The sequence below is a fragment of the Empidonax traillii genome, unplaced genomic scaffold (assembly GCF_003031625.1).
Source record: "Empidonax traillii isolate 1590-97213 ecotype Southwest subspecies unplaced genomic scaffold, ASM303162v1 scaffold5:size3517227, whole genome shotgun sequence".
Classification (NCBI taxonomy): domain Eukaryota; kingdom Metazoa; phylum Chordata; class Aves; order Passeriformes; family Tyrannidae; genus Empidonax; species Empidonax traillii.
This window is the reverse complement of record NW_020955198.1, coordinates 1,441,415-1,464,001: the sequence shown is the minus strand read 5'-3', so window position 1 is coordinate 1,464,001 and position 22,587 is coordinate 1,441,415. Positions and strand designations below refer to the sequence as shown.

At 60.5% G+C, this 22,587-nt stretch overlaps 2 protein-coding genes across 4 annotated transcripts; one reads left to right on the top strand and one right to left on the bottom strand.

The window, feature by feature from the left end:
* Positions 1-10,325: 10,325 nt before the first annotated feature.
* RUFY4 (RUN and FYVE domain containing 4) lies at positions 10,326-16,529 on the top strand. The gene is made up of 13 exons (XM_027880060.1): positions 10,326-10,385; positions 11,373-11,434; positions 12,168-12,274; positions 12,637-12,762; positions 13,037-13,143; positions 13,298-13,441; positions 13,993-14,038; positions 14,132-14,138; positions 14,308-15,203; positions 15,280-15,386; positions 15,960-16,106; positions 16,216-16,347; positions 16,427-16,529. The coding sequence occupies exons 2-13, from the start codon at positions 11,389-11,391 to the stop codon at positions 16,527-16,529; spliced, it is 1,968 nt and encodes a 655-aa protein (XP_027735861.1). The 5' UTR covers positions 10,326-10,385; positions 11,373-11,388.
* Positions 16,530-17,804: 1,275 nt separating this feature from the next.
* Positions 17,805-22,570, bottom strand: CXCR2 (C-X-C motif chemokine receptor 2). 3 transcript variants are annotated; one of them, XM_027879555.1, is made up of 4 exons: positions 22,263-22,570; positions 21,249-21,308; positions 21,063-21,125; positions 17,805-19,203 (listed from the first exon to the last, which is right to left on the bottom strand). In XM_027879555.1, the coding sequence occupies exons 1-4, from the start codon at positions 22,510-22,512 to the stop codon at positions 18,122-18,124; spliced, it is 1,455 nt and encodes a 484-aa protein (XP_027735356.1). In that variant the 5' UTR covers positions 22,513-22,570; the 3' UTR covers positions 17,805-18,121. The 3 variants fall into 3 exon arrangements, with proteins under 3 accessions (XP_027735356.1, XP_027735364.1, XP_027735371.1); XM_027879563.1 differs by lacking the exon at positions 22,263-22,570 and adding an exon at positions 21,529-21,990 and having other exon boundaries at positions 21,063-21,308; XM_027879570.1 differs by lacking the exon at positions 22,263-22,570 and having other exon boundaries at positions 21,063-21,422.
* Between the last annotated feature and the right edge of the window lie 17 nt (positions 22,571-22,587).

The following is a 22,587-nucleotide window of genomic DNA, read 5'->3' as shown; positions in this document are numbered from 1 at the left end:
TCCCTGCTTCCTGTGCACTGCTGTTGCACACTCACACCCACACCCCACGGAGAGAACACATGCACACGGGCGGTGCAGGTGTGTGTTTGCTGCTGATGGGGACACATACAGGGTACCACTGCGCTGCCTGGGCAGCCCTGAAAAGCCACACTTCCCATCCCCTGGAGACATGAAGGTCCCCATGCAACATGACCCAGGCCACGGCCGCACCCCAGGTCCTGTTCCCTCTTGGGGCTGTTTCCTGCAGCGCAGGAAGCCACATTGTTCCCATTTCCTCCGTCCGCCCCTCGCACGGGGCTCAACAACACCACACACGTGCGAGGGCCCGCAGCCCCGCCTGTAAGCCACTGGGTGCCATGGGCTGCCAGCACAGTTGAGGGGGTAAATACCCACACATGCACACAGACCTGCATCTGGTGGCACATGCACGCAGCTGACATATGGCCATATACATGAGTGACATCTAAGTGGCTCCATGGACCACCCTTGCCTCCTAGCCTCCGTCTCGCCTGCAAAGGCACCACACGCACTCTTGCACATGCATGCACACATGTGCACACAGGTTGGCACATGCACGTGTTCCACCTTCACGTCCTCGTGCACGTAGCTGTGCATACAGGCAGCACACACGCACCCCTAATGTCCTGACCCCCTGGCATGTCACCTTGCACACGAACATGCCCACACCCCCGGCTCACCTCGGCAGGTGCTGCCCTGGCGCGTGATGGCCTGCCGGCAGATCCCACATGCCTTCACCTTTTTGAAGCTCGTCATCTTGAAGGTGTGTGCCGGAGGGGCTTCCAGGTCCTCGGGCTGGGGGGACATGGGGCTTTGTCAGTGGAAACAAAGTGACACCAAGACCCAGGCACTCAGCTCTGCCCTGCCTGTTTCCCCTGGGCAGAGGTCCATCCTTCCCCCGACCAGGGTGCGTGGGGCGGGGGGCACACTGCCGCGGCCCCTTTAAATAGTCTCTGTCGCCCCCTGGCGGTGCGTGCCCGTGTGTGTGTGTGTGTGTGTGTGTGTGTGTGTGTGTGTGTGTGTGTGTACACAGATGCGTGTGTGCACAGATATGTGTGCACAGGCGTGTGCAGATGTGTGTGCACAGACTGCATGCACAGTTGTGCACTTTGCACATTCAGATGGCTATGTGTGTGCACATGTGTACATACACATCTGTGTTTGTACATACCTACGTTGTGTGTGCACATACATGTGCACGCACATGTGTGTGCAAAGGGGATGTGCACATGTGTGCATGTGCACATATGTGTGTGCATGTGTGCACATGCGTGTGGGTGTGCATGCACATACATGTGTGTAGGTGTGCATATACACAAGTGTGTGCGTGTGTGTGCGCGCACAGGCACGTGTGCACACATGTCTCCCTGCATGTCGGTACATCTCCATGTGCCCCTGTGAATACATGCTGTGCACAAGCATTTCTGTGAGCACAAGCGTGTATGTCTGCACACATAGGTGGTGAAGATGCTTGTATGCATGTATCCATCTGCAAACTCGTGTGCACGTGAGCACATGAGAATGCACATATATAAACATATCCGTGCACAGATATATTTCCATGGATGTGTTTGAGTATGCATATATGTGCATAAACATACGTGTGCACACCCAGGCAGGTACGTGTGGGTTCTGCCAGAAGGGGGCCCATGCAGGGGGTGTCTCATTGTCGTGCTGTGTTTTGGAGTACACGCCAGGCAGCATGTGCTGGGGTGTGTCATGTCAAGGTGTAAAGGGGGTGCAGAGCCCCCTGAGTGTGAGCAGCTGTGCCCACCCTGCCTGGCAGAGCCCACAGCAAGGGGAAGCCAATGCCATGAGTGTGACTGAGTCCAGGATGGATCCAGCTATGTGCAGGTGCCAGAGTGTGAGTATGCAGGCATGTGTGTGTGTTCACACAAGGGCTGAGGGCAGGAGGGGAGGGGGGCCTGGCACAGCTGCAGGCAGCCAGTGCCCCTCCCGGCCTCCCACTTGACTGTTTTCAGGGGGAGCACCCCCTGGCAGCACGCCAACCCTGCCCACCCACCCACTGCCAGATGAAGACGTGAGCCCCTGTAAATCCGCCTTTTCATGCCAAGACTAATGAGATTAAGCAGAGGCCCGGCAGCCCCCCCTTGCCTGGGCGCCCCGCTCTCCTCCAGCCCACTGCACCAGAGCCAAGAGGGGCAGTGCCGAAGCGTTGGGGTGCCAGATACCTCCTCACAAACCTCTGTGCCTCAGTTTCCCCAGTGCACATATGGACAGGCAGATGGGCCATGTATGTGTTATGCCCACATGTGTGCAGATATTCCAGGGACTGTGAAGGTGCTGTGTGTGTGACACACGGTGCATGTGTCATGGCACTGCATGCATACACACACCTGCGAGCATGCAAGAGTGTGCAAGAGATGTGCAAAAGTGTGCAAGAGTGCACATCCCCACTAGCCACAGCAGCAGCAGCTGCAGAGGCAGATTTCCCTATTTCCATATGCTGATCCATGTGCCATCATGTGCACACTCACACAGGTTTGTTCACATCTGTGAAAGCCCCTCTTCCCTGGGCACCTACTCCGACAGGGCCACTCGCTGGTGGTCCCTCAGCAGCCCCCAGAGCTGGTGCCACCCTAAGGGACACAGAAAGCCGGGTGTGCACACACACACACACATGTGCGCGTGCACAGGCGTGTTGTCACCCACCCGGCAGCCGTGGGAAAAGCTCCCCTGGGCCAGGGGCTCCCACGCCACAGTTGCTGGGTGACAGCGAGGCCTAATGATGCCATGAGCTTGTTTGCATATGCAAAGCAGCATCATTGCTGCGGGGTGCCCCGGGAAGAGGCCTTGCCCCCCCCTCCCAGGGTCCGGATGGGATGCCCAAGGATGCCAATGCGTCTCCTATGCACATAGCCCCCACTCTGTTCTGGCCCCCATGGGCCTGCTTCATTAACAGCAATTATCCTCACCAGGGAAAGAGCTGACCCTTCGATTCCCACCCCTCCAGAGCCCCTTCTGCTTGTCTTGTTGCCAACACTATCACCATGCCAGAGGGGATGTCAACGCAGCACCCAGCTTTGCACTCCCCACCCCCCTGCTTCTGGAGGGGCACCCTGCCCACCCAGTGCCAGCCAGGGAACAGCCCATCCCGTAAAACAACCCTGCCCCAGCTCCACACTGGAAGGATCCCTGTTAGCTTCCCTGGCCCTTAGGCTAGGAACTGTTGGGGGGATGAAGGGGATGGGGCTGCAGGACTTCTCGGGGATGTCACCTGGGTACCCACCAATGGGTACCCACCTGCAGGGGCCAGCACCTACACTGTGCAGGGGTGGGGATGCAAAGGCATCCCTGGCCATGGGTCCCCCAACACACAGACCCAAGGAGGCTGGAAGGGGAGCCAGATGTCCTGGGCTGGAAGAGGCACCAGTTAGAGATGCCAAATTAATCAGGAGTGGAAGGCCTGGATTCATTGCCCAACACTGCAGAGAGGTGCAGTGGCTGGGGGGGACCTGGGACACCCAGTTCCCCTGAGGCTGCAAACCCAGGGTGGGTGGGGGACACTAGGACACCTGGGTCTAGTCATGTAGGCTCAGGTCCACTCAGTGTTTTGCACCCCGCTGGGTCCTGGGGCCCAGCTTGCCTCAGTGATTGGAGAGGATGCTGAGTCTCAAAACCCCAGAACTAACTGGATTCCCCCGGTTTCCCCATTTTCCCTCCACTTTAGTGGGGTAGCGACAGGGCCCCCGGCCAGTGACTCAGGCTGGGCGTCGTGGAGGATCAGCCCCCCACCCTCTCCAACCCCACAGACCCTCTCACAGCCCAGTCTCCCTGTCCCACATCCCACCTCGGTCCCCCCTTCATGCACCCCCCAGCCCGCTGCCCACTGCCGGCGCTATCCTGGGCTGGGTCTCGCCCCGCTCCCCACAGTCCCCGGGGCTCCTCTCGGCCCCTCTCCCGGTCAGGTCCCCCCAGCTCCACCCTGACGTCCGGCCGTCTTTGCCAGTCTTCGCTCGGTCCTGGTCCCGGTCCCGGTCCAGCCCTGCCCGTTCCCCCTGCTCCCAGTCCACCCGTCCCGGTGCAAACGCCCCCGCTCCGTGCCGCTCCCCTCGCATGCAGTCCGGTCCACTGCCCGCTCCCGGGACCAGCCCCGCTCCGGGACCCCAGCGCCGAGACCCTGCCGCGCTGCTGTCCTGCTCCCCCCGGCGCCCCTCGGTGCCCCCCGGTGCGGGCCGTACCCAGAGCAGACAGGAGAGGCACAGTCCGGTCATGCTGCTCGCGGCGCGGTCCCGGCCGGCCGAGCCCCCCGGCCCCTCGCTCCGCCCGCCCGCCCCGCCCCGACCCCACACCGCCCCTCCGGCCGGGGGGAGAATGGGGGCGGCAAACCACCCCCCCCGACCCCCGCAGCGCCCCAATCGAGTTGGCCCGGGGGCGATCAGAACCCCCTCACCAACGCCAGCAGAGGGGTTGCGGGACTAGGGGGGCCCGGAATGGGGCTGTGCGTGTCCCAGGCCCCCTCTCCCCCACTCACACGGATTTGGGATCCATTTCCTCTGCTGATCGAGGGACACCCGCCACCCACGTCACCCCCCTCCCTTCTCCGGCCTCCAGCGGGTCCTGCAGCGGGATGTACGCCCCCCATCCTCATCCCCAGCTGCGTCCCCTGGGTGGTCCCGGGATGGGAGACGGGGAGGGATCGGCGGACATCCATGCGCGGAGCTGGGGGGCCTCAGAGAGGGGGGACAACCTCTAGGCGGGACGGAGAACGGCTTGGCAGTCCGCGGCCCTGACAGGGATGGATTTGGCATGGGGATGCTTCAACCCTTCCTGGGGGGCTTAGCTGGGCGGTACACGGTCCCCCCTCTCTCTCCACCAGCGCAGACTCCGGCTCCAGCCTGGAAACTTGTGCTCAGCCAGCCGTGACCATGAGGGTGTGAGTCAGGGTGCAGGACGTGCCAGGGGGAAGGACACGCCGGGCAGGACAAGCCACCGCTGGCACGGAGATCTGGGCATGTAGGGGACGTGGGCACTATAATGCCCCCCCTCCCCGTGCCTCAGTTTCCCATCTGTATGCTGCATACAGCCACCAGCTCAGAGAGAAAGGGCAGAGTGAGACGGAGGGGCTGCTCTCCCCAGACACTGGGATTGCATCTGACCCCCCCCAAATTGCAGCATCCCCTCCCCTATCCCACCTCCCTCCTCCTCCACCCCACTTTGCTGTGCCTCCCCAGTCCGTAGTCGTGGAATCCCTGTGGAGATGTCATAGCTGGGACAGTGGAGAGGTAGGGGATAGCACCTCCTACCCCTCCCTAACAGCCAGGGCCAGGGGCAGAGGGAGGCTATGAGGGCTGATCCTGCTCACAGAACCAAACAAGCAGGGAGCGCCATCTGTGCACACCCCACCCCATCATTACAGCCCTCATTAATCAGCCTTGTTACTGCCCACAAATAAAAACCCCAGTGGAGGAAGATGTCCCCACCCTCCCATAAATCACCTTCTCCCATTCACTGCCGGGACAATCCCAGGCTCCTCAGAAGGGCAGGGACAAGGGTCATGGGACAGGGAGAGGTGGCGGCAGGGACACTGCCCATGAGCATCATTTAAGGATCATTTTCTCAGCAGGGGGATGCAGACAGGGTCACTTAGCACAGGAACCCCTCATAGATACTACTGGTGCAGGCATGTACTCCCAGTGCAGGTCCAGCCTTGGCAGGAGTCCTCTGTGTCCCCCCTCCTGGGGTCATGATGTCCCCAAGGCCCCCACACCCACTTCCAGCAGAGCTGTCCCCACGCTGCCCTTGGGTGCACAGGGCATAATCACACATTACACACACACACCCCTATGCACATGCCAGGGCACATTCATGTACACCATACACACCCCCCATAGCATGTGTAGTGGGTTGGTCCCCATGCGTGTGGGTGCCTGCTGGCACAGGAAGGACTGGGGGACACCCCTCTAACAGCTCACACGACCGTAAAGCCTCACTGCTACTGCCCCCAGAACACACACACGTGCTAGAGGACACACACCCCCCGACAACTCCCCAGAGACCTGCTGTGCACCCACACCTACGTGAGCTGCAGTTCACTCTCACCTTAGCCCCACCTGCATGCTCGTGAACACACATGCACAAGCATACATGTGTGTTACAGCCCCCCATGAGTCCCTGTTCTCACACCCACATCAGGGACACATGGACACAGAGATGGGCATGGAACTGCACAACCACCAACCCACACCTCCCCAGTGCCTCCCTCCCACCCATAGCGCTGAGCATCTCCCTGTATTCCCATCAGCTCACGATCCTGCGTTCCCGACACACGTTGGTGTCCCCAAGCAGCCAGAGGCCTCTTTCTCCTTCAGGCTGGGTCCCTGCCCTGGCACATACTGGATTGTCACCAGCCTGCAGTGACAGCCCCAGACACTGCCCTGGCAGTGGCTTTGGCACCTGCTTTTCTGGCACAGTGCAGCTGGAGTGTCCCATGCCATTCCGCTATGCACAGGGCAGCTTCCCAAAGGTTGAGAAACCAAGTGAGGGTGGCGCATTGGGAGTCCTCACCCTCCAACAGCTTCTCCCCTCCCTGCCTCAGTTTCCACAGCATGGGTGGCAGAACAGGATGTGTCCCCACACCATGTGCGGCATGGGCACGGGAATCCCCTATGCAGGGCAGTCCTTTGGCACATGGATCCCACTCACACCGGGTACTGATGGGCACAGCTACAGCAGGGTGACCCCACAGGGGCCCCTCATGTTGGGCACTTTTTTGGGCACGGGGAGCCCACACTCATTGAGTACTTTATGGGTATGGCGTTCCCCAGTACCAAATGCCTACAAGTACAGGGATCCCCCACACTGGGTACTTTATGGGCACAGGGATCTCTCGTGCTGGGTGTTTTATAGGCTTTGGGGTACCCTCACATGGGGCACAGTGCCCCATGTTCAGGGTTCAGTAGGGACACAGGGACACCCCCTGCCTACATGTTCTCTCTGTAAGGACACAGGGATCCCAGCATATCCCTTTGCATGAAAGGCTGTACGGTAGCTCCCCTCCAGTCAGGCACTGCAGGGGCCCGCGGGTGTGGGTTATGGGAAGCGAGGGTCACAGTGCCACTCCGTGGGGGGGTACAAGAGGGACAAAGGACATGCCCTGCACCTGGCATGCATATGCAGGGCTTAACCCTCCACTGCCCGCAGCAGGCAGGGCCAGCGACAGCCCGTACGCCCACCCCCCGCAGTCCCAGGACCCCCACAAGCCCCGTGTCCCCCGCAGCCCCTAACCCTAACTCCGTGACCGGCGGTGCCCGCTTACCTCCCGGCGGCGGCGGGCGCGGAGGGGCAGGAGGCAGGACACCAAGGACTTCCCCCAGCCAACCAAGGTGGCAAAGCACCAGCCCAGCCGGGTCATGGTGCCCCTGCACGGGGCTCACCTGGCGGGGGGAGGGGGCAGGGGCCGACCCCTGCCCAGGGCACTCTCGGGGGGGGGCGGTCGAACCCAGCCGTGTGCCCCCCTCTCTCGCCAGCCGCAACAAGCTCCGGCGGCCGGGCAGTGCCCCGGAGGTGCCCGGGCGCGGGCACTGGACTGTGCGACGATGATGTGCTGGGGGGCTGCGGTCCCACCGGGCCCAGTCCCCCCCGCCGGTCCCCCAGCGTCGCCTGCGCGTTGGCAGCCAGGCAGGGAGCACCGTGCCCGCCCCTGTCCTGCAGTGCTTGGGTGGGAGCCAGCTCCGACACGCTCCCCCTCCTCCCCTCCTCCCACTCCTCCTTCTCCTCCTCCTCCTCTTCCCTCTCCTCCTCCCGCACACGGGGTTCGGGGCTTGGCACTCCCGGGACTCATCCGCCTGTCCTCCAGGCATGGCGTCCCCTGGGGTGAATGCCAGACCCTAACAGTGTCCCCCGCTCCAGAGCCCTCAGGTTTGGGGATGGAGGAGGTCGGACACGCTGGGTTCGATCACAGCACAATCCACGATCCCCGCTCTGACCCTGCCTCAGTTTCCTTGTAGCACCCCCTACTCACCCCTAGCCCTAAATGGCAATGTGTACACACAATGGGGGCTTCTCTGCCCCACTGCCAGTCCTTCTGGCATCCCACCAAGCTTCTCCTCTTCCCAGGAGCCTGAGGACACATTCAGGGACACCTCAACCAGCCCTCTTCCAGTGGGGTCTCCTTCGCCATGCCTGCCTGGCTGATGCACCACGCTGTGGGCACCGAATTACCCAGGGGAACCTCTCCCTGCAGAACAGCTCAAAATGGCCCCAGGCACTCCCACCTCACCATGGGGCTTGCACAGAGCACGGGGACAGGGTGCACCCTACTGGGGACCATACATCCCCCACATACCCATAGGGGGTGGTGCCAAGAGGAGCTGGCGACAGCACCCCCAGAGGCTGCCATGATGCTGTGCTGGTACGGGGCAAGGACTGTCCCCACAGGGCAGCTGCTGGTGCCAAGCGTGGGCAGTGGCAATGCCAGGCCTGGGCACTAATTGCATTTGCTTTGGGAAGGCTCCTGACAAGCAGCTGCACCAAAGAGGGGCGCAGGGAGTTTGGGTGGTTCCCCACACTTCACAGCTGTCCCCCACAGCTCTGTCTGGCACCTAGGAGGGGCAGAGGGCTGGCAAGCAGAGGGGCCAGGGTACAGCCCCCCCACACTGAGCCCCAGGGAGGTGACATCACCGCTGGCTCCATGGTCCCCCACCCCCATTTAATTAGCAGATGGCCCCCGGCCCCCCCCCCCGGTGGGCAGCACCAGGCCTGTGCAGGGCCATTAGCTTTATTGGCTGTGCTGAACCAGGGCCAGGCCTCGTTAATTGAATTGCACCCACGCCAAGGACAGGAAAGTGCCTTCTGTGCCCCCCTAGCCCCTGGCATCCCCACCCTAGCCCTTGGCTGGGGCAGGGGTGGGGAACCCTGCTGCCAGGGCGCTGCTTTGGCACAGCGGGCAGGGGCACATCCCCCCCCACGGGTGTTGGGGTGCTGCCCATGCAGTGCCTGGGGCACATGGGTGGGTGCAATGATGGGCACGTGTCTGCAGGCACACGCGGTGCCCTCTCAAACTCGTGCCCATACCCGCCACATGTGTAGGGCTTGTACCCACACATGCATCCCCATAGCCATGCATGCACAGCCAGCACTCATGTGCCATTGCCCTGCACTCCTGCGCCTGCACACACATGCAAATGCACATGCATCCCCCAGGCACAGTGGGTTGACACTCTACTTCCCCCCAACCCCCTACCCAGACCCCCATCCTATGTGGGATGCTGCGTCCCATGCCCACAGTGCAAGGGGTTGCTGAGGAGGCTGGGGTCACCCCGAGCACTGCCACTGCTTCCCCTATGCCCCCCAGCTGCTGAGGGCATCTCAAAGCCCATCAGGAACCAGGAGGGTGCTGGGAGGCCCAGGCTCCCACTCGGCATCACTTCCTACTTTCACTTTGGTGCCGAGCAGAGCCCAGCTGGGGAGAAACAGTAGCCCCCCAAGACACCCAGGTGAAACAGGTAGGGGCAGCATGTGCTACAAGGAGGGGTGCAGCAAAGGGCAGGATGTGGGCATCACTGTGGGCATCCACCTAGCCAAATGGTGGTGGGGAATGGGATGGCAGTGGGTCCCCCTGGACAGGCAAGATGGATTAGAATCATCCCTGGCTTCCCCCCCTCCAGGGATTTTAGTCCTCAGTCCAGAAGAAACCCACAGGACAGGGATGACCTAGCACAGGGGGCAGGCACCATGGCTGAGGGGCAACTTGAGAGCTGGGGGCTCCCTAACAAGGGGGAGCCTTGGCCAAAATGCTTGGGGAAGAGTTTGCACCCCGGCTCTGGGCATAGCCCCCATGTTTGGGGCAGATGCCAATGGAGGGCTGTGGTCCTTGCTGGGAGAGGTGGTGGTCCTTGCTGGGGAGGGTGGGTTGCAGATCCTGTGGGGGTCTCTGTACCCAGGGGCTGTTGTGCACTGGGGGGTGGGCTTTGTGCCAGAGGCTGCTGCGGGCTGCTTTGAGCTGGGAATGGGTCCTGGTCCCCCTCCACAAAAATTGCAGGATGGTCCTTCAAAGCATTCCCAATTCCCACTCTCATGGGAAGACACAAGGGTCCCCCCAAACATGACACTGTCCTTCCTCTGTCCTCCACAGGGGCTGCACAGGGGGACCAGCCTTGCTGACCCTTTCCCTAGAACTGGCACCCCCTAAAACAGGGAGCTGGGTGCTGGGAGCTAAGCTGGAGTGCCTGATGTGATGTAGGCCGGGTGGGTGGTGGCTCCTGCGGCCTCACCAACCTCTCACACTTCCTCCTGGCCAAGGTACAAAAGGAGAAGCAGACAGGCACAGCGTGGGCGCAGGACACACCAGCGTGCCCCCAGCACTCAGCGAGCGCCTTGGGGCAACCCACAGCTCCTGGCCACAGGTAAGGGGCTTCTTTTCCCTGGGGAGACTGAGGCAAGGGCAGGGTGGACAGATGGGAAGATAGTTCATCCAAGGTCTCTCAAGGGCACTGGAATGGGAACCCAGACATCCTGAGTCCCATGTCCTGCTCTGTCACTCTGCCGTGACAGAGGGCACAGGGAAGGGCACAGGGCACTCAGTCACTCTTGGGCATGCTTGGACATGCTCATGCACACCCCTCCTGCGAGCGTGCACACACCCTGCCATGCACACCCCCATGCACACATGCATGTTCCCCCACACCACCCAGACACCACCCACAGGAACAGGCCACAGACCTGCCACCTCCATGGGCTCTTTCCCTCATCTTGTCACCAGGCTGCCACCCACCACTCCCCAAAATTACTTCACTGTACTGTGCCCCCCAAGCTCCCCACCCCATGCCCACAACACCCCCAAACCCTGTGCCAGCCCCGCAGGCAGCATGCTGTGTCAGAAGGTTCTGCCCGGGGGGGGGCTTAGTTTGGGGGGGGGGTGCATGTCAGGGGCTGTGTGCCCCCCTTTCCCAGCCACTCAGAAGCCTCCAGACTGCTTGGGATGTGAGGGAAACGAGAGCAGAAGAAAAAGCAGAGCTTCCCCTGCGCTAAACCCACATCCTGAGTCCTGGGGAACAGGGACTAGGACAGGGACACACTAGGGACGGGACATGCTCAGACTCAGGAACTCCTCAGGGAATGGGAGCAGAGGCTGAGGACATTTTGGGGCAGGGCACATGGACAACTAAGGGGGTACAGGATACACCTTTTGTCCACCCCTTCCCTTCTACCCCATGCAGTGAGGGGACATGGGCAAAGAAAAGGGGTGCTTACACCCACCGTCTCGCCCCTTAACAGCAGGCAGGTCTGGGGTAGAGCTGGGTGGGGGCAAACCCTCTCCCTGGGACAGAGAGTTTGTGCATGCCAGAGGACTGCCAGCCTAGCACCTCTCATCGCTGCCCCTGCCTTTGCAGATCCCTGTGCAGAGCCATGGCAGGGGAAGGGGAGCTCAACCGTGTCATCAAGGACCTGCAGAGTAAGTGTGCCAGACAGTCCTCTGCCAGCCTGTTCACTGTATGGCACATCTCACCCTGGCTGTGCTGGGTCCTTCCTTGCACCCAGCTCGTGGGCAGCAGGGGTGTCCCTGTCAGGGGGGCTCCAGAGCATACCAGTGCCAACCCTACCACTGCTGCCTGCTCCAGTCCTCGCTGCCAGTCCCTGGGGACTGGCAATGCCCAGCGGGTAGCTGTGCTCCTTGCTCCCCCTGCTCCTCTGTTTCATCCTAGGGCAGGTTCCTCTTTCTCTTTGGTGAAAAGGAGACTCAGGGGGACCTTATGTCTCTCTACAACTGCCTGAAATGAGCCTCTTCTCCTCAGTTACAAGGGTTACGACAAGAGGAACTGGCCTTAAGTTGTGCCAGCAGAGGTTTAGGTTAAATATTAGGAAAAATTTCTTCATGGAAATGGTTATCAAGCATTGGAACAGGCTACCCAGGAAAGTGGTGGAGTCACCATCCATGGAGGTATTTAAAAGACATGCAGATGTGTCACTTGTGGACATGGCTCAGTGGTGGACTTAGCAGAGCTGGTTCTCAACCAGACTTGATCTTAGAGGTCTTTTCCAGCTTAGATTCCACAATTCTGAGATTTCACCTCCCATCAGAAATCTCTGGGGCCAGGAACTGTGAGGCAGGGGAGAGGGCAATGGGGTGGCAGAGAGTGCCTGCTGCCTGGGCAGGGCCATGCCAGTTCAGCCCTGCCATCCTGCAGAGACCGTGGCTGAGCTGAACTGCAGCTACCGGGAGCAGAACCTGCCAGTGACGGACGGGAGCCGGGAACTGCACAGCCTCTGTGCCCAGCTGGAGTTCCTCCTGCAGGTATGACTGCTCCTCTGTCCCTGCTGCTCCCCACCTTAGTTTCCCCTTAGGCACAGCTGAGAGCAGAGGGGACCCTGTGTTAACCATTCTGGGGGGTGGTATGACCCCAGGCAGCTTGGTCTGGCCCTGGGCAGCCCCAGCCACATGAGCACCTGGACCAGACTCTCCCTTATCCACGTATGTAATTGCACGTGATGCAAAAGGGAAATTGAGGCATGGAGCCAGTGAAGAGAGGACATCCAGGGGACACCTGGACCAACCCTGCTGGATCAGCTGGCTGGATCCCAGCCCCACAGGGGATGACAGTCTGGGAGACAGGGGACATCCCCAAACAAAAAACTCCAAACTTGTACGTCTGCCAGTTCGACCTCAAGGAGAAGAGGAGCTTCTTTGGGCAGCGCAGGGACTATTGGGACTTCTTGTGCCAAGGCCTGGCACGGTGCCGGCAGGAGCATGAGGGCATTCACTTCGTCACCTCCTTGGACAAGGTGGGCATGGGCTGGTGGGATGCCTGGGGACTTGTGCGCACACACCGTGCTTCTGCTTGCTTATGGGTGCATGTGCACTTGTGCACAGGTACACACTCACCTGGGCACTGAGGATTCATGCACTGGTGCTATCAAGGGTTTTCTCCCCTCTGGGGCCCCCACTGCCCCTCAGCTCTGGACCTGGGGACCTCCTTTCCCCCTGCATGTGTTGGGGGAAAGGTGTGTAGGGGGCAGACTGGTGTGACAGGGCTTGATAACCCCTTCTCCCTCCCAGCTGAAGACCCCTGTGGGCAGGGGCCGAGCCTTCCTGCGGTACTGCCTGGTGCACCGGCAGCTGGCAGAGTCCCTGCAGCTCTGCCTCCTCGACCCCGAGAGCCTCCGGTGAGAGCAGGGGCACAGTGAGGGGATGCTCGCAGTGGTGGGGGACCCAGCCAAGATGGGCAGTGCCCTGCAGCACCTGATCAGTAAGGGTGCTGCAGGCATATGTGCCCACTCAGGGCATAGAGGGGTGCATGATCCTGTTTTGTGGTTGCAGCGAGTGGTACTACGCCCGCAGCCCTTTCCTGAGCCCCCAACACCGGGCGGAGATCCTGGGCAGCCTCTATGAGCTGGACTGTGTCACCTTCCACCTGGCCCTGCACAGGGACGACCTGGACACCTCCTGGCCCATGTTCTCTGAGTGAGCCTGGGGACACCGGGGCACTGGGGCATAGGTGGTACCAGCAATGTCAGAGGCATCAGAGGTACCTGGGGCTCAGCATTGCAGAGAAGCATATGGACATTGTCCCACTTCCGTGGACCCCACGTGGCACCCCAGAGGTGCCAGCCCTCCATATGTGGCTCCAGGAGGGCACAAATACCAGCACCAGCACACATCTCCCATGCCTATGCCTGCAAACACACACAGAGAGCCATCCTCTGCCAAGTACACCCCCAGGCACAGGTCTGCTGCAACACTGTGACACTGTGACATCTGGCACACAGGGGCACATGTGTGTGCTTGCCACAGCCTTGGCCTCCAGGCACGCTTGTAGGGGGATGCTCATGAATGCAAATGTTCCAGCACACTCACACCTGTTCTGCTGCTCGCACACTTGTGTGCACACACTGCCACAAGCATACATGCAGCCTCCAATGCCCCCCTACAACCACCACAGGGGTCTCTGGGTGCCACCCATTCTGTGGGTTCTCAGGCTGGTGGCACCAGCATCTCTTGTACCCTGCCACCAGGTGCCACTTGGTGTCACCAGCCCCGCTGCCCTTTACATCCCTGAAGGTTGGCTGTGCACAGGGAGCTCGGAGGCAGGGTGGCAGTGCCCTGCTTACCTTGGGGGTGACCTGGTGACCCTGAGCCCTGTGTCCCCCCTAGGTCGCTGGTACGACCCAGCTCGATGACCAGGAGCAGCCCAGGAAAGACAGCCCTGCAGACAGACAGCACCAGCACTGGGACACACGAATGGCCTGATGGCATTGCCTATCCCATCGCGGCACCCTGTGGGACACCAGCTCACCCATTTCCACGCACCTCGTCTGCCCTGCGAGCAGGGAATGTAAAGGTGGAGAACATGGAGGGGGGTGTGGAAAACACAGAGGTGAAGAAGGACATGAAAGGGGAGGATGAAGAGGAGGTGGAAAAGGATAAGGACAAGGATCCGGAGGAGGTGGAGGATGTGAATGTGGATGTGGAGGAGGACATGGAGGAGGATTTGGAAGAAAAGGTTGAAGAGAAGCTGGAGGAAGATGAGAAGAAGATGGAGGATGTGGATGTAGAGGAACTGAAGGATGCATATGGCTCTGGCAAATCACCTCAGCCTGATGGTGCCAGGGAACCTGGCACTACCCCACTCACTGGCATGAGATGCATGCTGAGTTCTCCATCCCTGGTGCCCAAGCAGCCAGGTGGGATGGAGGCATCCCTGCAGGCACTGGTGTCCCAGCTGAGGGCCCAGCTGGGTCAGAAGGAGGTGGCAGTGCAGACACTGGCAGCACAGCTGGCACAGACAGAACTGCGGCACCAGCAACAGGAGGAGGGCAGTGCCCAGCGGGCCCGGCTGTGGGCACAGGAGGCTGAGGCGCTGCGGGAGACCAACACTTTCCTGGAGCGGGCGCTGGAGATGGTGGTGGCAGCAGGGTGCCAAGGGGCTCTGGCACAGGCACAGGAGGAGGCACGGGGCTGGCAGGAGGTAGCAGAGGAGAGGGGCACCCAGCTGACCAAGGTGATGGCAGAGGTGGCAGCACTGACCTCACGCCTGCGGGAGTGCCAGGAAGCGGTAGTGGCAGCAGGACAGACAGACATCCTCGGGCATGCTGGTGCCCTGAATGAGGAGGCCACTGTGGAGGAGGTGCTGCGGCAGGCACTGGAGCTCGCCTGTGGTCCCCAGGAGCCCCCACTGGACCCCCAGGCAGAGGGAAAGCACAGCACAGCTGCCAGCATGGCCATGGTATGAGGAAGCCTGAGGGAATCTCATGGTAGGGCAGGGTTTTGGGGTCCAAGGTTGACACGTCACTCTCTCACAGCACTTGGCCAGCCTGGCCGCTGCAGCGCGGGAGGAGACCTGGCAGAGCCGGCAGCAGCTCCAGGCCCAGCGACAGGAGGTGGCACGGCTGCAGGAGGAGCTCAGCAGGTTGGGCAGGAGCCCCCACTTCTACCACCCACCACCTCACAATGGGATCCCCCATCTCCACCTGCCTGTCCCTTGGGACCCCCAGTGACATCCCACTTGGACAAAGGGGAACAGCAGCTGGGGATGGGCAGGCGGGGGGGGAAGGATTTGGGGAAGGATAGCTGCAGGGAGGGGTCAATTTGGAATTGATAGGTAGGTGGAGGGGTGGGTGGGCAGAGCAGTGGAGTGATTTGGGGTGAGTAGATGGAGACAGGGCAGGAGGCATGAATTTGGGATGGATGGATGGAGATGGGATGGTGGGTGGAAAGACAGAGGGATGAATTTTCGGGAAGTAAATGGGTGGGTGGGCAGAAGGCTAGGGGGATGGGTGTGGGAAAGGATGGATGAACAGCGGGGAAACGGATGGGTGGCTGACTCAGCAGATAGCAAGGTGTCTGTGGGGATGGTGACACAGCTTGGGGATGGATGGGCATCAGAGAAAAGGAGGGAGGGGTGGATGCATGCATGCATGGATGGAGGGAGAGATGACCAGTTGAGAGACAGGGGGACCATCTCCCCACTGCCACGCTCCAGGGCCCGGCAGGACGGTGAGCGCTGGGCATCAGCACTGCAGCGGGCACAGCGGGAGGCCCTGGAGCGGGAGGCCATGCGTGGCGCTGAGCAGGCGCGGCAGCAGGAGCTCATCCGGGACATGAAGGAGCGGCTGCTGGAGCTGCTGCGGTGAGAGCCCCGGAAACTCCACGCAAGGGCAAGGGGGCCCAAACCCCTTTGCCCAGAGGAGGGCACCAGAGCCCAGACAAATACAGGGCTGATCTGTCCCCTCCTGCAGGGAGAAGGATGCCCTGTGGCAGAAGACAGAGGGCATCGACACCCCCATGCCCGGCCCGGCACCCCGTGACACAGGGCTGTGCTCCCGCTGCCACAAGGATTTCCGCCTCCTCTCCCGGCGGTACAGCTGCAGGTGGGCTATGGGGGTAATGGGGGGTGGCACTGACACAGCACTGGGATGGCACAGCTCTCACCACCTGCTCTCTCAGCAGGCTGTGCCAGGGCAAGGTGTGCCACGCATGCTCCATGGACTTTGGCAAGCAGGGCCGCTGCTGCCTGATTTGTTACCAGCAAAGGCACCCACAGGCTTCATGAGCAGGGACTGTAGCCCTGGCGCCGTTCCTGGGACACCTCCTGCCCTGGCTGTCTCCTCTCAGACTTACTGGGGACCCAGGTGTCCAGGGCCTTCGTGCAGGTCCTGCTGCCCAACAGGTTTCAGGTTTGAGATCTGTCTTTCTTGTGGCTGGTCCACAAAAAGGAAAACAACCCATTTCTACTATCCCTGCAGCTCTCATGTCATCTGTCAATCGTTGCCAGATTGACACCCAGGCTGGGTGTGGGGTGGAGGAATGCTGGCATGGGGGTGTTCAAGTCCTCCTGGGGGAAACTGTCCCCAAAAGGGGTGTCCCGGCTGCAGCCAGGCTGAGCCACTGCATACTCTGTCCCACAGCAGGGAGGGAAGACAGCTCTTGGCCAACAGCTCTGGCTTCCTACCACACTGCAAGGAACCACTTGGGCAAGAGTTTTCTCAGACACAAAGGTGATGGGCTCAGCAATACCACTGACCCTGCTCAGCCTCAAGTCCCTAGGGCTCCCTCTTGGGTGCTAGGGGACCCCTGTACTCACTTATGAGCCAGCAAAAGGGTGATAGCCCTTGGTGCCCCCATGGTTAAGTACCCCTAGAACCTGTATTGAGGGTAATGGAGGAGCAGTGTGGGACCCCTCTGAAGAGGTGCTTAAGAGTGCTGGGGCAGGCATCCCAATGCCTGGCACACAGGGTGGCAGGAGAGTCCCCAGCAGGGTCACAGCCCCCTGTTCAGTTCCTCTACCCCAGTCAAGTATCAGCCACAGTTGCCCAAGCCAGGGCGGAAACATCCCGTTTGTGTAAGGGACAGGTTCCCAGCCCTTTGCACAATAATATCCTGACACCGTGGTGTCGGGGGGAGAAGGGGGTGCCTGGGGTGCTGGCACCCTTCAGGCACCCTTCACAGTGCTGGCTTGGTGTCAGTGAGGGGCTGCTTAGGGATCTTTCAGCGACTTGTTCCACTGGAGCTTGGACTGGGGTTGGGAAAGGAATGCCTTTGTCCCCAGGTGGGACAGACTCCACATGGAGACCTCTGTGCAAGGGAAGTGTTAGGACCTGGCTGGGTGGCGGTAGGGAGAGAAACCTGGGTCCCTTCTGCAGATGTACAGGATGCCAAATCCTCTGCAATAGCCTCTAGGGCAACAGCCCTTCCCTGTCCTGAAAACAAAGTTACCCACACTCCGAAAGGCTCAGCTGGCACCACCATTTTGGCACTGTCCCTGGAGATGTGCCCTGGCCCTGTCCTGCTGTCTCCTTTCCTGTGGCAAAGAGGAGCCAGACATGGGTGATCAACCCACTAACTCCTTTATTGCTGGATGGTTGATGGCCACAAACACCACAGCAGGCTCTCAAAATCCCTAGAGTCACAGGCTTCGTCCCAAAGAGAGAGAAGGGTGGGCAGCACTTGGCATCACTTCTCTGGCAATGGGATCCTACCACCTTGCCACCCAAGTCCCCTTGCAGCTGGGGTCCAGCATCCAGTGGTGGCCCTGCCCATCCCCATAGCATCACTACCCACATTCCAGGGGGCTGGATGAGGATGCTGAGGAGTGTGGGGTGCTGGGACCTGCGGGGAGCCACAAGGACTGGGTACCAGAAAGGCTCAGAGGGTGGTGGATGTGTTGCCAGAGGTGGAGGCATAGGAGGCACGGCCGTAACGGGCAACAGCATCCTTGCTGATCAGCCCACGCTGTGCCAGGATCTTAAGGAAGCTGTTGCGAAACTTCTGACCAATGAAGGCGTAGATGATGGGGTTGATGCAGCTGTGGGCAAAGCCCAGGACCTGTGTGACAGAGAGGGCTGTGTCGATGCGGTTCCTCCTCTCGCAGGTCTCGGCGATGGCCCGTGTCCTCATGAGGGTGTCACTCACCAGTGTGATATTGTAGGGCAGCCAGCAGACGAGGAAGACAAGCACCACGGCAAAGATGACCTTCATGGCCCGCTGCTTCTGAGCATTCTTGGTCTGCAGGAGGGTATGGATGGTGACGCCATAGCAGAAGAGCATCACCAGGAGGGGCAAGGCAAAGCCGAAGGTCTGCGGCAGCACCCGCAGCACCACCCGCCACTTGGCCGTGTCCTCGTCACCAATGCGCTCGTAGCACACGGTGCCATTGTTGGGTGAGGTGAAAGCCTCACGGAAGAGCAGCACAGGCAAGGAGAGCAGCACAGAGAAGACCCAGATGCCCAAGCAGACAAACTTCACCCAGTGCCTCTTCTCAGTGGCAGCCCGGGTGGCGTAGACAATGGCCAGGTAGCGGTCCACGCTGATGCATGCCAGCAGCAGGATGCCACTGTAGAAGTTGGCTTCCTGCAGCACGGAGATGGCTTTGCACATCACAGTGCCAAAGACCCACTCGTGGGCTCGGTAGGTGGCCCAGAGGGGCAGGGTGAAAGCAAAGAGCAAGTCTGCCACGGCCAGGTTGAGCAGGTAGATGTCGGTGACAGAGCGGCTGGTGTGGCTGGAGGTCACCACCAGCACCACCAGCCCATTCCCCACTACACTGAGGATGAAGACAAGGCAGTAGATCACCACCACCAGGTACTTGTTGAGGACGGAGCCATCAGGCCGGCATGGGGCGGAGGAGATAGCGGGGTCGGGCAGGGCCGTGCTGTAGTCATAGGTGTAGTTGTACGAGGAGAATAAGCTGGAGAGATCCCCATTGAAGGACAAGGACTCCATTTTTCCTGTGGAGCACAAAATGGCATGACTGTGGGGTAGCAGAGTGGTGTGGGCCATATGTGACAGCATTTCCGGGTCCCCTGGCATCTCCATTGCTGCCCAGGTCCCCTCCCAAGCAGTGGGCTGCAATCCTGCATCACTCCACTGTATTCACACTGTGCTAAGTAGTGGGCAGTGCTGCAGGTGGACACTGTCTCTCATATGTCCCCTTGTAAAACGCCCCCTGCACCCCTTGGTTTCTTCCACTTCACCCCAATCCTGTCCCTTCCCTGACTCCTGTGGAAGAATGGGTTCCCCCATAGACTGACCAGCTCTTCTCAGGTTGGGGGCCTTCCCCATCAATGTAGCATCACATCCCTCCAGGAGATACCTGGGTCCTCCAGCAACTGTGGAGTCCCCTGGTTTGTGTGGGTCCTTCAAAATCCTTCTGAGCTCTCTGGGCATCTCAGAGCCCAGTGTGAACCTCTGAAGTTCTTCAAGTACCCCTGGATCCTACCAGCCTCTCCACCCCCTCGAGCATCACTGCTGCAGCTGCCTCTCATGCCCTCTCAGCCAGGTTGTGGTCGTGGTGCCCAGGGCAGGCAGCACTGAAGAACATCTGAAGGTGGTTTTGTGAGCTTCTTCCCCCTCCCAGTCCTGTTCCTCTGTGAGTGGTTTCAAGCCCAGGACGGAAAGACGTGACACACTTTGCAGGAGGCTTTGGAAATATTTCACATTTCTCGTCTTCCTGTTGCTCAGCTGGGCTCTGCCAGGCATCCCCATGTCCCCCATGCTTGGCCTCAATGGGGAAATGACAGGTGACAGTCACTCTTCCTGTTCCCTCACGTATAGGAGACAACAACCTTGCTCTGTTACTACCTCCCCAGAGACCACTGGCTTTCAGCCTTCTCCCAATATGGATATGAACTCTGGTTTCACTTCATTTTCACCCCTCTGGCCCACCTCTAAGCCCTCAAGCCCCACCAGGGCTTGGAGAGGCCAGGACTGTCTGGAGGTGCTGGCTTTCTGCAGTGCTGGGAGGTTTCTGGCCCCAGACTGGGTCTGTTTGAACCCAAACCCTCCCTGGGACCAACTTTCCCCCTCTGCCTGACAGGAACTCCCTGCTGCAGCTGGGCTGGTGCCTACTGCCCAGAAAAATTCCTCCTTGGCTCTGCTGTCCCCTCTCTTGCAGTTTTCCCAGGATGGTAGTCCTGAGCTAGTGATCCCAGGATGGTGATGCTGGGATGCTGATCTCCCAGCATGCCAGAGGACCACAGCCAGGAATGATGCCATTGTCAATGGAAGGTCCTCCTGCGTGAGGCTTCCACAGGCATGCGGCAGAGCCAGACACCAGTGCTTCCCCTCTGTCTGTTTCTGGATGCTTCTTTCTTCCTCCGCACTCCAAAATCCTGGTGGTTCCTCCGGAACCGGGTATTCCCCCACTCATGGCTATCCCACAGCTGGCCCAACTGGGGGAGCAAGCAGCACACAATTTCCCCTCCTGACCCTAGAAGGGCTGGGGGACACTGGGCTGGCCCTGGGGGTCTCAGCAGGGAGGAAGGAGGGACACACCATGAGGATGCACCCTCCTGACCCATCGCTATGCAAGGAAATGGGAGCAGGCACTTTCCCCCCCACAGCACCCAAGGCTGATGTCCCTGGGACCTATGGAGGGTTTGCACCCCAGACGAGCCCTCAGCACAGCCCTGGGTGCCCCTACCTCCCACCTCCCTCTCCCCTCGCACCAGGCAGCTCCTTGGGCAGCTGGAGCAGCCCACCCCGGCCCCCAGCCTGCTCCACACGTGAAGGGGCTCAGACAGATGCTGGGGGGCTGTCAAAGCCCAAGGAAAGCCCCGATCTCCAGTGGAGAACCCCAGGGACTCACTACTCGCTGCTGTCGCTGTCCCCTCAAATCTGGGCTCTTCTCCTGATCCCAAGCTTTTTCTCACAGGGAAGCACACGGGTACTGGTTCAAATCCAGATGTGATCCCCAAAGGGCTCCAGAAAAAAGTGTGGTGGGATGCAGCACAGCACCCGGCCCGGGGGTCCCGCCAGCTGGAGGGTCCCTCACCTGCTCCCGTGCAGTGCCACCAGCCAGTGCCCCTTCCTTCCGCTGCCCTCTTTATGCTGCCTGGGGAGGAAGCGAGATTGCAAAACCTTCTCCCAGCATGAAGGGGAAGTGGCAGCCCAAGGGACCCTTCCCCAGTCCCTCCAGGATGCCTTTCCCAGGCTAAGGGGAGCCAACAGACCCATCACCCTCCTGTCCCAGGGTGTCCCAGGCCAGCCCATACCGGCAGTGCACCCGGGGGTGCATTGTCACCCCAGCAGTGGTGCCTCCTGGGGGTTTCCACCTTGTCCCCAGGCCCTCGGTGGGTGCAGGGCTCCCCTCCAAGACATCCCTGGGTGCTGCAGTCCCCCCAGGAGATTGGAAGCTCTCCAAGGCCGTGGCCAGTGGGTGATGGCAGCGCCGAGTTCTATGAGTCAGTTTCCCCATGGATAGAGCAAGGGTGGCATTTAGGGGGTGCACAGGTAAACTGCAGGGCTGACTTGCCCCCTGTTGGGGATTGCTGTGGGGGACCACCCCAGAGTAGAGTCCCGTTTCCGTCCCACCCTAGCTGTGCCATGCCAAGCTGAGTCCAGTTGAACCATGCCATCAGACAGAGCTGTGCCCCTGTGCCAGCCCCACAGACTTAGGGAACCCCCTGGCTCACTCCTCTGAGTACCCCTATTGCCTTTAGGGGAAATCTGCATCCAAGAGCACCCCCCAGGCAACCCCATTCCTCTGGGAACAAACCCTCGGAGCACCCCCTCACAGCTTTGCATGCTTGTCAGCTGTAGGGGTACTCCCCACTTTTGGGTGACCTTTCTTCCCTAGAGACACCGGTAGAGTTGTAAAGCTCCATCATATCCCTTGGGTGTCACTACACACCCAACACTCCTATTCCCTCGGGACACCCACCCTATTTTGGACAACCCCCAGCTCCAGAGCCCCCTCACAGCCCCCTGGGGTGTCACCGCTCTCTGGGGTCACCTCACACATTTCTGGGGCCACACAGACCCAAAATCATCCATTTCACAAAGACACCCCTTTCCCCCGTGAGCACCCTCATAACCCTGGTGTACTGTATTGCAGAACCCCCCCTACTCTGGGGCACACCCACTGCTCCCTGGAGTGTCCCTATAACCCCAGGGGCGCCCCACACTTTCGGGGACCTCCATACACGAGCAGCATCCCACAAGCGGGCGGGACACTTTTGCGGACCCCTCTCCCATGCCTCAGGCACGCCCCATACCCCAGCTGGGGGTGATTCCCACACCACGAGGGTCCCCCGCATTCCCCCACACTCGGGGTCTCCCCGCTGCCCCTCCTTCCCCTCCGGCCCGATGGGCGTGGTCTGTATGACGTCATG